Source organism: Cynoglossus semilaevis, chromosome 1 (genome assembly GCF_000523025.1).
Source record: "Cynoglossus semilaevis isolate Cse_v1.0 chromosome 1, Cse_v1.0, whole genome shotgun sequence".
Taxonomy (NCBI): domain Eukaryota; kingdom Metazoa; phylum Chordata; class Actinopteri; order Pleuronectiformes; family Cynoglossidae; genus Cynoglossus; species Cynoglossus semilaevis.
In genome coordinates, this window is record NC_024307.1 from 8,285,522 (window position 1) to 8,300,982 (window position 15,461).

Here is a 15,461-nt window from a genome sequence, read left to right on the forward strand (position 1 = left end):
CTGTTGAAAATAAATTCTGTTAGCGAAAATTTCCCTGGTATTTTATTGTTAATTATCAAACTTTCTAATAATAGGTCCTCTCACAGGCCAAAGTCGACCGCAGCCCCCTTGTGGTCTGTAGAAGCACTGCAAGTTCTTTATAAATCATAAAAATTAACCGAATAAAAAGGTTTGCAATGATGTATTTTTAAATAAACTTCAAACAAGTGTAAAAGAGTTGTATTCAATAAAAGTAACAATAAAATAAGTAAGAAATATTTGTACTATTTTTGTGTACATTTCATGTACACACAATGTTGAACAGTTATCCATGTGGTTGAAAAAAAAAAGAACCAAAAAGGGTAATTTTATTGTAAACGATAGCTATAATTTAGCCATAAGGTTAGCAAAAAGATATAGTTAACGAAGATAACAGCTAAAACAGCTAGTTAGTCAGTGGCTAGAAAAATATAATAAATTAATTTTAAATATACTTTAGAAGTGTTTAAAAGTGACCTGGAAACATACGTTTTATAACCATTAGATGAAACACGTGGAGGTTTTTAAACACAAATTCTTTTTAATATAACCACCAACGACGGTTCGGAGTAAAATACACACTCTAAACAGCAGAGGTCGCCATTTCACAGCCTGAAAGCCCGTCAGACGTCAGTTCGAACTGACTTAAGAAAATGTACAAATATATGGAGGAAAAGAAAAGAAAAATCACCAATACCCCTTTAAATACCAGGTGTCACAGTGTTAGTGGAACCGTTGACATACTGTTACAGAACTGATGCAAAAATGTCATTTTACAATGTTTATTTCTGTCCTCACTAACTTGGCAAATCAATGTCTTCCGTCTTCAAAACTCCACAATATGTGAATGCTGTTAGATGAGCGACCAATCACAACGGGCGATTTTTTGCTCCTTGAAAATAAAATAACTGCAGTTCGGCAACGACGACGCGCGAATGGAGGACACTTTACATCAAAACACTTTAAAAAATGTGAGCAACAGAGTGACTGCTGTCACTGAACAACGGTTTGAGGATACAATATCGTAATATTCAACATTTAGTAAGAGGAAAAAATCATGCAGCTTCTTCTTTTCTGCTCAGGTTATAAATATAAATTTGCTGCTCATCACTTGACCTTAGGATAAAACTGTAAATTCATCTCAAGCTTTGGTAAAATAAACTTTTATTATTTATTTATTTCATTTTTTTTCTGTCCCATTCAAGGTCCAGGTAATAGAAGCAAGCTTGTAAATTAGTTTTAGTCTTATTCCAAAATCTGTGCTGAACTTGTTTTTTTTCTTGACATTTTTTTTGTTCTTAAAACAAAACAAACAAAAAAAAAAAACAGTTTTAGTTGATTTTATGCTGTTGTTGTTGTGATAAGTGTCGTTTGGCCCTTTTCTGTATGTTGCATAATACAGTATGTACAGCAGGCAAAAATGTGGGGAAAAAATACTGAAAGTTTGTGACTTGTGCCTTTAGGGAGGATTGGTGGAGGTGGGTGTAAAAGTCATCTTTTTTTATGATGATTATGCCACGACCCCTGAAAATATAATCTTCAAAAAAACACCAAATCAGGTAAAGTGTCACTCGCTAACCTGTCCTTTGTTTGTGTTGAGCTGACGCTGATTTCAGCAGTGAAACACACAGATCACCCAATCATTCTGAATTAAAACGATACAAAAAAAAGTTCTTACACAGAGAAGCGTTGAATTTCTTTTTTCCTGCGCTGTTTTCTTGACTCTTCCTAAAAGTCTGTTTGGCACGATTGTCAAGAAAATGACACAAACTTACAACTCACTTATGTAAAAAACAAACAAACAAAAACAGATTGGCTTTGAGTTTAAATGTTCATTTCCATGTGAGGTCAGAGAGAACTGGCTACAAATCAAATGAAAGGCTGCTAATAATACAAGCTGTGTTTTTACAGATTTGGAGGGAGGTGATGGTGATTAGCTACAATTTAGCTTAGCTGTTTAGCTACTGTTGTTAGCTATATTGACCATCCTCAGTTTGTAACTGTAGCCTCGTTTCTGATGTCATGCTACATGAAAACTGATAAAACACTAGGAATAAAGAATCAATTATGTTCAAACAATGATGGTACACCTTCAAAAATGATTAAATACTTTAAAAAACAATTTTGTGACAAAAAAAGTTTTAACCCAGAGAATTTATTATATCTGCACAATCATCACTGTATGTCCCTTGTGTGTCCCCCAGTATTTGTCCGTCACCATTACATGACTCTTTCTGCCCAAATTTTGTGCTAAATTTCTTTGAGGTTTAAAAGTGACCAATAATTCTTACTCCTTTTCAAACTATTACTGGTTAAAAAACCTGCCAGAATGTAGCTTTTTTTTGGGGGTTTATTTTCTCCTTCCATTCCAAATTTTTTGGTATTTTTTGTATGCAATGTGTCTAAATTTACTTAAAAAGTGTCCCAACTTTTCTGGAAGATGTAAAAAAAAAAAGCAGTACTAGAGTACTAAGAGGTGTACGAGAACAGTCTAGTTCATCTTTTTACCCTTGTTTTCCACTCAATAGGAAGTAGCATTTTGAAAAATTTGGTCAACAATTTAGATTTTTCCAGGAAAAAAAAAACATTAATACATTTAGGAACCTGAAAAAAATCCAACAACGTGGTTAATGATAAATGACGTGCACACATACCGCGACTCCTGCAGATGTCACTGTATAGTCCCACCGAGTGTAACCAATCAAAGCCTTGGACATGATGTACAAACCTGCATAGATAAAGTGATACAGAACAGAGCAGTTTTTCAGAAACGTTTGTCCAAATACGACGGAACATTCTGGTGTTTTTCACTGTAGGCTTTTCAGACGTCCCTGCCAAGAATAGCTGCTTGTTTCTGAAGAATTATCACACGGCAAAAGAACGCTAACATACGCAAAGTGGACCGCTGTGTTTCGTTGAGTCTGAAATCTGATCCCAGGTCAGTGTCTAAAGCTCTGAGAGGCTGAGGAAACAGCAGTTTGTCAGGAAATCTGAGAATGTATTTTTACAGTATGGCTATAAACAGCATGACGCATGGATGACATCATAGAATCATCTCAGTTTAAAGGGCTTTAATGACTATCTCATATTAAAAAAAAAATCTTTAAACATGCATCCCCTGGAAATTTGTGGACCTCATTTTTGTAAAACAGAGGGAAAAAATGCCTGATTTTGGCTTCTATTAATTTAAGGCTTTTTTTTCTTTTTTTGGCTGATCTACTGTGGAGTGACATCTTATTTTGGTAAAGTATTTGAATGGTCCCACAAAAGTCCTCTGATCTGACCTGTTCTCTTCACCTTAAAGGGGAGCACCACTCTCCTCTCCCTACTGAAGATGTCTGGATTTTTTTTCTTCTTTTAATCTGGAATTTGTCCAACAGATCAACGTTTACAAAAACGGACCAAAAACTAGAATAAAAGCTGTTAAAGGGTCAAAAACAGTTGTCAATTGTTACTAAAAAACAAAACAGAAAAATTTTAGTGCATCTTTTTGGCATCGAGTGGTCTTCCCCTTTAATTCTCGTATCAAACCAGCGGTAAACACCTAAAAAGTACGACACGGAGACGCCACTGGGAGCACGATTCTAGGAAAAGCGACAGGTTATAAAACATTGACATCATCAAGAGAACGTGGTGAAAACACCGAGTCGAGTCCAAAACGCCTCAGTCCTGAATGTGACTGAAGGAAAAAAAAAAAAAGTTCTGTGTGCAAATCCAGACAATGCCACACCAGAGTGGGGGCGCTCTTAATGCTACAGACTGAACCTGTAGAGCTACATCAGGTGGTGGTGGTGGAGGAAACAAAGAGTTTTGTTATTATGCAACAAAAAAATGAAGAGAAAAAGATTTTTGTTTTTCTTCCCAGCAGAGGCTTCTGCAGGACGATGTCCACACAAGACAAAAATAAATTCTTCTCTCAGTCTTTCTCCACAGGCGTAGACCACCACCGTCGTCCACAGAGGTCTTTGTAGGTCCTCAGTCAAGTCTGACGTTCTCTGACCTTAAGCTCTGCACCTGCATCGTGGCAAAAGTAAAGTGTCGCAGTTCTACCATGCCTTTTTACTCATGCAGAGCGACGGTTGTGGAGGTGACCCCCAGTGGCTGGTGCAGGCTCTGCCAAAATATGAAGCATTTAAAGCTGGTGGGGGAGGGGGAGAACACACAAGAGTCTGAAAAGGAAACAAACGTCGGCTCGCTGCCCATCGCTGCCCACTCTGGCTCTGATGATGGGTTTAAGTTGGCAACGGGTCGTCGTCGCCTTTGCTGCACTTGCACTTGCAGCAGAGGACGATTGGAGTGGCCAGCAGGAGGAAGGGGGAGGCGACCAGGAGGAGTAGGCCGAAACCAGCGAAGATTCCAACGACCTGTGTTGGAAAAATAAAGAATATATATATTACAGAAAACTGGGCTTCTTCAGGACATGCTTTCAGTGTTTTAATAGTAATTGCAAAAACAAAACAAACAAAAAAAAAATCCCGACGTAGCAAAATCAATGATTCACAGAATTTCGTGAGAATGACAACGTCAGCAATAACACATTTGATCCATTATTCGCAGGTCCATCCATCCAACCATCCATTTTCATCCGCTTATCCGTTACCGGGTCGCGGGGGCAGCAGTCGCCACCCAAATCACATTGCACCGTACCAAACCTTCCTGCGGGTGGTGAGTCCACTGGAAGGTACCAACCGCCCTAACCGGGATTCGAACTTGCCCAGGAGGTGAACCCTGGGGTTCCACACCAATGACAGAGACATTGCCTCTGGGCCAAAGCGCCACTTATTCGCAGGTCTGGTTATCAAAACTGTCATAGCGCATCTTGTCCAGCAGAGGGCAGAGAGGTACAAATCTTTCAGCAGTGTAAATGTTCAGCAAAACGAGTTCGCCTGATTATTTTGATTATGTTTACTTAAAATTAACACAAATGTTACATGATTAGTTAATACGTTTCATGAGATTTAAATTTATACAAAAACAAAGATAAACCCGTTTAGTATCGTTACTAATATTTTAAAAACTCAAACACAAAACACTTGTTTATACAAAAACTTGTTTATAGGACCGAAACGCAGCGATGTATTTACTCACTACTGCTTTGCCATTAGATGAAAAGAAAAAGAATAAATAATTCTACTTTTAGAAATACAAGGAACATGGGAAGTGCTGGGTGTTTGTAGTTGAGACTTTCATTTAACTTTATTTATTAGATTAATTTAATAACTTTTCATTATTATTTATGAACATTATTAACTTTATCATAGCTGCGGTGTCAGAGTTATTGTAGTAATAAATATATATATATTTTTTAGATGTAATCAATCTGCTGGAGGGTTGAAACCTGTAAGAGTGCAATGCAATCAAATGGCCACTAGAGAGAGCCATATACCAACAATGAAATCGGGATACAACGTACAGTTCTATGGAAATATGACTTCTAACAGCGTCTTTCACTTTTCCTTTTACGGGACAAAGATGCGTTTATTTGTATTTTTTTACTGTTTGTTTTGCTCATAATATGACGTAACATGTAAATTCGTGTAAAATAAACTTTTATGTCAAACTTATATTGACAATATGTTTTTGCTACACAGTAAAAATTGCATAACTCAGACTTGACATTTTTAATTCAAATCCTCTACAAATCTGCTGATGACTGATTATTTGTTCTGGGTCAGTGTAACAGTTATTTTCGTTCGCTCCAGGTACAGGCCTGAACACATCTGATCTGATCTGATCTGATCTGACAAACAGTTGAAGGTGGTTCCATCAAACACGGTGTCACATTCCTGAGCGTGCATGAACACAGTCTGTCCTCCAGAGACAATTGAAATGACCTGATCAGAAATGACCTACTAATTGATACGAGTACGAGTATTTTCATTTGTACACTTGCTTATACGAGTACTATCACAGATACTCCTTTAGGTTGGGTGCTAAAGGTCGCCACCGACAGCTGCCCTCACATTAGACGATATATCAGTAAAGCTAAGGGAAGAAAACTCTACATAAAGACAGAAAGTGAGCAGAGCTTTTAGACCTGTGCAGCCATGTCAATGGCCTTTCTGTTAAGTTATAAAACAAACCCTACAGAAAACAAAATATCCAAATCACTGACATTGTTGACTTAACTTAAATAAACTCATAAACTAAACTAAACTAAAGGTCAATGTGTGTTTTCCGACTGATACACAGCTTGTCACGTAGTATTGGGTCGCTGGATCAGCATGTTTTCAAGAACTGGAATTCTGTACTGAATCAAGTACAGGCTGTGTGTGGGTATCGATACCTAGTAAAATCCTATGACCTCCTCAGCATAACTCTCTTAACAGGCTGTGTATGAACCCTGAAATAAAGTAACTGGCCCTTTTTCTGATGTATTCTTATGCCTGCTGTTTAAAGCTGATATAACACGTATAAAAAGGCCTCACAGTATCCATCCACCCATCCATCCATCATTGTCCTCTTATCTGGGTCTCAGTATTCTTTATGTAAATACTGACTCACCTGGGTGACAATAAAAAAAACAAAAACAACATTTTGGTAAAAACTACGGGACATTTTTGTGTGACAAACATCAACCATCTTTCCCCTTATTGTGCTCTGAGGATAAGAGTGGCCTGCTGCTGAGTGTGACTGTGGCCTAGAGTGAGACAGAAACATGTGGGCAGCCACATGAAACGGTGTGGACACGGGTGGGGGTGGAGCCTGAGTGATTGTTGGAGGAGCGGGGTGGGTTCACCTCACCTGTGTTCTGTGCCAGATAACGGACGCCCTGGAGTGGCCCAGTTTGTTCCGACAGGGCCCTTTGTCGTAGTGGATCAGGAGGAAGTCGTCCTGCCAGACGAACAAACACAGACGACAGATAAAGACTGACAATAAGCAAGCTGGAAAACAGCGGCTGATACGGAGAGGAAATTGCTTTTTAAATGGCCTGCGGTCCTGGTTATTAGCATTCGCTCAATTAAAATTATATGAGGCACCCAGGCTCATAAAAACCTCCCTAGGATCCAGCTTTCTCATGAATCATAAACTCACAAGTTCAGAAAATAAAGTAGAAAATGTCATCTTTATAAAAGTGAAAAATAAAAATACATCTTTTCCAGGACTTTAAGTTGCATTTTGTGTCATGGTTTGGTCGATGCCTTTCATTCTGATCAACCTATTCCAACTCTTTTCTTGACCTTTTTTAGAGGACCTTTACAGTAGTTCAGCTGCTACAGCACCTCGATCCTCTAAATGTCCTGAACAGAGTTCTCTTCTACAGTGGAGCCTAACCTTTCGTACATTTACCCAGGTTTCTTCTCTGTTTATGTTTTCAACAGAGGACAGGAAACAGAGGCTGTGGCCACGGGAAACGGAGAAACACTCACTGACCAGTTCATGTCCTGAAACCAACACTGAAAATATTCTTCAACTGAAATAATGACAGCTTTTTCGGAACAAAACCTGGAAAGTTCTGCGTCAAAGTCAAATTTTCATTATTTCTTCCATGACTCGGAAATTGGTCATTTTTTCCCCAGGTTTTACAAATATATATATAATTCCCCTATATCACTTATGGCCACAGGAGGGCACCTTCTACACTTCTGACAACTGAACGCTGTTACTGCGCCACAAAAAACCCCTAAACCGACTGAACTGTAAAGACCTTCTGCAAGACATTAAAACAATAAAAGAAAAATGTCTCAACTTCTACTAAGACTTCCATAAACAACAGAAATAAAATGAGACAAAAGGAAAACGTTAGGATGAAGAACATAAGATGTTAAGGATGTGGAATAAGATCTGGAAGAAGAAGAAAAACAACAAGAAAGAGAAGAGGAGGAAAGAAAGAAAGAATTAGAAAAGATGAGGAAAAAGGAAAAGGAAGAAGAAGAGAAGGAAAAAGAAGTGGAAGAAGAACAAGAGGACGAAGAAGGAGAAGAAGAGGAGGACGACAAGCTGTAGTGTAAATGAATGCTCATATTTACGTCATTTTTGACAGATGCGACTTATACTCAGGAGTGATGTCAAGTACAGAAAACCATGGCAGTAAAAAAACAAAGGAACTTACATCCAGTGACTCCAGACAGTACCAGCAGAAGGCATGTTTGCAGTTCTTGCACATCATCTGTGCACAGCCCTCGTCCCTCTCAATGTAAACTTTACATTTAGGACAGCGCTTGATCGGCGCATCGTCCTCTTCGTTCTTGTAAAAAGGACTGGAGAAACAAAACAAAAAAAAAAAATTGGATTCATCACATGGATGTTTTCATTCACATAGAAATATTTTATACTTGATACAAGGTTCCAAAAAAATTGGATTCATCCATTAGTCTGAAGATGTTTTCATTCACATGGAAATATTTTATACTTGATACAAGGTTCCCAAAAAACTCTTTTCATTCCTTCTATTTTTAACTGTCAGGATCAGTTTTCACATTTTTTTCAGTTCTGTCTTTAAATCTCAATGTTATCAGAAAACCGCTACATCAGATAAACGTTTGGCAACATTGTTGAATGAAGAAAATAGGAATAATTCTTGAAAAAAAACTAATTAAAATTTAGTTACATGTATTAAACCTTAACCAATTGGCTGGATTCATGAACAGGTTGAATAAAAATAAATAAATCAGATAAGAGTCAAAGATCAGTAAGTGTTACTGCAAAGATCTAACAACACTCCTGCTAATCCCCTCTTCCTTCACTGTTTCCTCTGAGTCAGGTCCTGAAGGAGTCCAGAGAGACTGAAGCTCAGTACAGCTAATGACATTTCCAGACTAAGAGGATATCACAAGGAAACAGGTCAGCTGCATGATGGGACTCTGAGCAGCCCATCCCTCCCCGACCCAGATGGATCTTGTACTCTGTGCTTAAAATGCAAACTAAGCCCATCCTGGACTGCTTCACCTGCCTGATGGTTTTATGTCTGACTATTAATTTGAGCATAAGCCCTGGCTGATGTTCAGCTGAGCGGTGGCAGCAGCACGGCCAGGCCAGCAGTCAGTCGATATTTAAGGCTTTACTGAATGGTTCTTAAGGTGAGTTGAGCATTGACTCACAATTGAGCATTTAACCACAGCATAAAACTTTGTGACCCTCCACTGTCAGGTCACGCGCCCCAGTGCTTTGTAAGACTTCAGAAAAGTCAGCGCCTGTTCAGAAGTGTTACTGTATTTCTACTACAATACAATAAGTACTACACACACACACACACACACACACACGCACACACACACACACACATATACGTATATATATATATATATATATACACACACATACATATACATATATACACATACATATAAATTAATATACGTTTATATACATATGTGTATTTAGGTATGAATTTATATGCATCTATAATTATATGTGTGTCTATATGTATGTTTATATTTGTAAATGTAAATAAATGAACATATATGTATGTGTCCTATTATTTATGATTTATTCTTTTTCTTTTTTTAGTTAAAGAATTTTACAGTAGTAAGTATGAAAGAGAACGTACTAATGTGAGGTTCTAAGAGTCGGAGACACACACACATATTTAACACAAGCCCAAAGGCTGATGACCATGGAGACATAAAAGTGTACCTGTTCTCCCCTGGTAGAAAGGAGGTGATGGACAGGTTGTTTTCCTGACAGGCCTGTCCTGGGTGCCAGTTGGCCTTGCAGACTGAGCAGAACTCCAGGGCACAGACGGCACACTGGACCAACTGGGGCAGCGCTGGAGAGTCAGACTCCTTCAGTTGGCACACTGCCTGGCAGGTGGAGGAGGGGCACCACGTCCGGCAAGGGTCCAGCAGCACTTCTGAAGGCACAGAGGAACAGACACTTTAACACAAGGAAAGGAAGAGATGTTTAACAATGTTCTTTAAAGTGTAGCGTCATAATGTCATTTTGTATCTGCCAAATATCAATGACATTTTTCTTTTGCTTTCTGAGAACATTATTTTGTTTTTAAATCACTTAAGTAATCCATGAAATGTGCAGCATATTTTTAACAAACTGGTTCCACACTGTGTCGTAAGGAGGACAATAAAGGTCTAAGATCATCTGTTACAGCTCTACCACGTTTATATGTTTGAAACTGAAGATGTTTGAAACTTCCAAAAATTCAATTATTCATTGACACAACCTGACACCCTGTAAGGTTTGGTCTAAACCTCACGTGTCATTGACCTTTGGGCAGCTTTTTGTAAATACTGACAGCTAATAATGTTTTCAAAGGTGAGACCAGTTCTTGTGTTTGTGTGCCAGTTCTATTTTAACCCCATAACATAATGCAGCTGCCCCCCCTCCTCCCCCTCCCATCCACCACTGGCCACCCTGCCAAGATCTCTGTACACACATTCCACACACACTCCTCAGCACAGCCTGAAAAACATGGCAGAGAACAGTTAGAGAAACGGTTCTGCCTGAACGGACAGGGACACTGATGAGACAGCTGACTGCTCTTATTAGAGCACCGTCAACGGCTCGCGCTGAGAATCTTTACTCATTTACAGAATCCAAGCCTTCTCTCTGCACTGTGCGACGTTTCCTGATAAACGCATATTTAATCCTGCAAGTGCATTGGCCGTGTGCTGTGTACAGTTGGTCTCTGTGTAGGTGGACTACCTGCAGGATAATAGCACAGCTTGGTTACTGCTTGCGCTCTGTAGCAACAGCAGTGTTAATAAAGCTCATTAGCCTGCCTGGATTGACAGCAAGGAGCAAAAAAGACACACGAGCTGTTATTGTTTTTCTGCCTGTCATAGTTACGAGACAACAGAAGGTTAGCGTGGATTCTACCGAGTGTGAAGTGCAAAGACTAAATGGTAGGGATGTAAGGATACATCATGGATGGGTAAAAAAAAAAAATCGATCCAAATTCGTGACAATTCGCATTGGATGAAGTAAAAATTGAATATCATATCAAAAGTTCACTGGTCGTACCATGACAGTACACACTATAGTACAATAGGTGGCAGTATACCTAGAAACGTTGGGTGTGACCCACTATTAAACTAAGACGTGAGATCCCTATGTAGCCTATGTGACATTCAGGGGTTCAAACAAAAAGTGGGAAAAACTTCTTCCAGAGACACAAACAGTGTTTCTGTAAAGAAAGGAACTCTTTTCAGTTCATATTTTTTAAAATTCCTTTGTTTAATATATTGACAGTTAACGAGGTAAATAAGACCAGAACAGTTTGACTTTTAATCAGAGGAGATAAATGTGCAGTGTTTCTGTAAAGAAATGTGCTTTTTTTGCAAGGATCACTGTATTTAATGAGTCTGGAGGTCGTTTTGTTTAGAAAAAAAAATCCTGCTAAAATCATGAATCAAACATTTCAACACAGCTTTCAACTCTGTTTTTGTTATTTTGTTTAGTACACCAATATAAAATATTAAATAAATCCTAAAAGTATCAAAACAAGAGGCCTCTGAAGGACCAAATCTGTAGCACAAATCAATGACCTGCTCCAAACCTTTGAGCCGAAGTAAAAAGTTTTTCAGTCAGATTTATCAGTGTGCAAGACCTAAGCACATCAAGACCAAAAACAAAACAAAAAACAAAAAAAAACTTGGATTCACAAAAAAGGGAATCGTTGATGCTTACTAAGCAGACGAACGATAGACAAAGATATCAAAGTGTTAAAAAAAAGTAGTTCATGAAGTTTAAAAAAATCCATGGGGTAAAAACTGGCAGAACAAGAAAGCAAAAAGTTAAAAATAAAAATATAAATGTGTCTGAAGACCTTAGACTTTCTGTCAAGTCAGCAGTGGAGAATGAAGCAAAGTCTGGAATTGAAGTAAGTAAAAAGTGTTGCGCTGGCTTGGACTGCAAAGTTTTACATCGGAAAAAAAAAACTTTGCTTCTGCTGAAGAGACAACTTTCAGAGATTCCTCGAAGAAGGAGAAATTTTGCTGGAGGAAAATCATGTGGAGGGATGGAGAAGAGGTCTGTAGAGGTGTGGCCTTTATTTGGCTTCAGAATAAAGAAGCATTTAACCCAAAGAACACCGTCCCCAAGGTGAAACAATGAGTGGGGAGTGTAAGTATGCTTGTGTGTATCCAGAACACAAGACATATAAGTAACAGAGTTGGGGAAAAACCTCCACTAAAAAACATTTTCAGGTCTGGGTTTTGATTTTGCTTCAAAACTGTAGTACTGTAGTTCTACAAATGTGGTATATTGAAATATTTTTGATATTAATTTGGTATATGTGGTGTGAAAGTTAGTTAGTAACTTGTTGTTACACAGATTAGTTAAGTACACAACTTATTCCCCTTATTTCTCCTACATGTATTAGCAGAGTACTTAAAAACTTAAATATTTTATGTTGCTTATATTACAAATTATTAAATGGCTAAATGGGGCATCCCATGGCCTAATGGTCAGAGGGTTCGAATCCAACCTTTGCCAGCTGTGGTGTCTTGAGCAGGAACCAATTTCCCTGCTCCCCAGGCAGTTTCTGTGAACAATCACTGCTTGATGAGGTAAATGCTTTTGTTGTGTTTTGTCTGTAAACATATTATGAGTAAAAAAGAAAAACAAAACTGATATAATTCTGCTTCTACAATGAATACTGATGTTCGTGCCTGGAAGTACTCAGCAGCAGCAGCAGCAGCAGCAGCAGCAGCAGCAGCAGCGGGAGAGTAAACAGTTAAATTCTCTGCACATGTCAGTGCTGACGACTGGGCAAACAAACAGCTCAAATCTCCTCCATTAGCCACAGATACCCCACGGTGCATTTCAATGGCAGAAAAGCCTGCATGGACACAATGATTGATTCCAAACAGAGCCGTTCAGAGACACGTGTCTGAGGATGACTGTCATCATTCTTTTGTGTGTCACGCTAAAGTACAGGCCTTCTGGAGAATCCACGTGCCCTTGAGACTGACAGTCATTGACCCCTCCCACCCCCTTCCCTCCCTGGACCCCCCTAAGCACACAGGACCAATCACTGATGCTACCGTGTCTGCTCTTGCTCACCACGTTCAAACTGAAGCTTCTTGTATCTCTGCATCATCTCCGTGGCCACCATGCACTCGATCTGCAGGCAGAGGAGAGGAGAAGGGAGGAAGAGAGGGAGGGAGGAAGATAAGCGGGTCATTGAGCGTATTTATAGAGAGAAGCAGTGAAGGCAATTATACAAGCTTTATGTAGGAATGACTTGCCATATGTCAAATTAAAACTTTTTACATAACTTCAAGTTATCCTCCAGCTTTACTTATTTATTCTCTATTCAGACATAAAAAAGTGGAAATTAATTGTCCTACAATTTCAACACACTAGAAAAACTGGTATGAATGGGATATAAAGATTCTTCTGGAATCATAAACATTGAGTACAAGTCATGTCCCAAGACTTCGTTTGAGTGACTTGAGTATGACTCAAGTCCAAGTCTAACTCCATGTCAAGGATCAAGTCTTTTGCAAGTCTCGAGTCTTTGTTTGTCTGACTTAAGTAGGACCAGTTTCTTAGTCTAGGTCCAAGTCTTAAGCCTTTTAAGAGTGAGTCTGAAGTCAAGTCTCGAGTTTTTATTTGTGTTAATTAAATCCGACACGAGTCCGAGTCTCAGTCCAATCCAAGTCTCAAATCTTTTGACGTCGAGTTTGAAATCATTTCTCGAGTCTTTTTTGTGTGACTTACTTGAGAATTGATTTCGAGTCTTGGTCAAAGTCAAGTCTCAAGTCTCAGACTCGAGTGCCCATCTCTGGCACAGTATGAAAAATATATTTTTACAAAAATGTATATTTAATGTTTACACTACAGTTTTCCTGGTGAATGTGTGTGCACATGCTGCTCACTAATTCCTACACACACTGACTGTGAAGGACTCCCCACCAGACAGTGTAGCAGAGATTCTCAAAAACCTTTGTGGGTGGATCAATGTCACATTTATGGGTTCAACAGTTCAACTGAACCTAAAGTAGGTTTTACTCCTTTCTGGAGTTTCAGCTGAATTGTACTCTGTGGAGAATATAATGTGTTTCTGTGGGATTGCTTGAGAAGGTCTCTAAAAATCATATGAGCTAATATAGCCTGGTTTTTGAAAAAGCACAGGCTCTGCCATTAGCATAGAGACGCATATATAACATAGGCCACAGGGGGGGCTGTTATCGCGGACTTCATGCAGTGGCAGGTGAAGTGGTCCATGTAGACTGAAACTAAATTTAGAGAAACACAGGACAGGTATTACCCATACTGTATTTACTACTTTCTTGCACACACAGTAGCATCTCTGCACACAAAACACTTGATTTAAATGTATTTTCATGCATGCTAAGCTACAACATATTCTGCAGCATGCACATTGAAAGTAACTGATTTGAACAAGATATAATATAATATAATATTTGACAATATGACTTTTATATTTTTATCAATACCTCATTCTCTTGCAGGTGTCCTCTTTTAGGACAGGCAGAATCGGGGCAGCTAATTGCAGTTTCAAGGCCTTCTTTAATAAGGAGTTCCACATACTGCTTCAGGCACTGAGGGAAAAAAAACAGACAAAGAGACAATTACGCAGGGCCAGTTTAATATCGAACTAAATGAAAAAAAAAAAAAAACGGACCACAGCAGACAGTTAGCAGACAAACTAGAGCTGCACGAAATCAATAATTTTATTAACAATTGACTAAAGAGGGAACATGACAGAAAAACAACAATAATATTTCAGTTCCCAATACATTTACTTTTGTTTGTGATGATTTTTTAAAGCAGTATCATAAAGGTATGCCAACAGAGCTTTAATAAATCAGTACCAAACAACAGAGAGTGATTAGATAATTACAGAGAGAAGGAATTTGGCCGGTGGAATCAAAACAATAATTAGGAACTGTAAATATTATTTGTCTGCTTGGAAGAAACCGATTTTCAAATTTAGAGATAATCACTTTAATTTCACAGATATTATACAGGTGACATCGAAAATATGTTTAAACTCATAAGATTCAGATTTACCAGTAAAGTCAAATGAGGAAGAAGGGATTTGCTCAATGCTAGCACAGTGCTTACATGTCGCTAACAAGGTACATGCTAGCTCAGCACTACCATGCCGCTACATACGGCCCACTGCTAATATGCTGCATTTGTGATTTGTGTTACTCGATAAAACACCCATGCAAGCACATTGACAGCTAAGTTAGCATAGCATAATAGAAGTTGTGCATTGCTTATATAGGGTGGACTAAACACCCTAAATGTTTTCCTTATTTTAGTTTTTTCTTTGCAAATTTACAAAATTTTATTTGCACTAAATTTTTACCATATATATTACATTTTGATGATTAAAGTTTTAAAAACATACTGAGCTACAAGGTTAATGCTGAAAAACACTAAAACAAATGATAGTTGAACAAAACTGCCTACTCCCCTTTGAAGTGTGTCAGAGATAGCAGAGAGACCTCTGTGTGTTTACATTTTGGTTGACCTCTACAACAAACTCTGATAGCTGACCTTTGGCT

General features: G+C 38.5%; 1 protein-coding gene across 2 annotated transcripts in view; it reads right to left on the reverse strand.

The window, feature by feature from the left end:
* Positions 1–537: 537 nt before the first annotated feature.
* Positions 538–15,461, reverse strand: part of LOC103377936 (probable E3 ubiquitin-protein ligase RNF144A-A) — a 30,519-nt gene continuing 15,595 nt past the window's right edge. For both annotated transcript variants that reach the window (XM_008308936.3, XM_025057483.1), the window contains exons 3-8: positions 14,382–14,486; positions 12,982–13,042; positions 9,595–9,811; positions 8,072–8,219; positions 6,763–6,852; positions 538–4,382 (exon numbers count right to left, since the gene is read on the reverse strand). In XM_008308936.3, the coding sequence (XP_008307158.1) occupies positions 4,251–4,382; positions 6,763–6,852; positions 8,072–8,219; positions 9,595–9,811; positions 12,982–13,042; positions 14,382–14,486 (753 nt within the window). In that variant the 3' untranslated portion in view covers positions 538–4,250. The remainder of the gene's footprint in view (positions 4,383–6,762; positions 6,853–8,071; positions 8,220–9,594; positions 9,812–12,981; positions 13,043–14,381; positions 14,487–15,461) is intronic.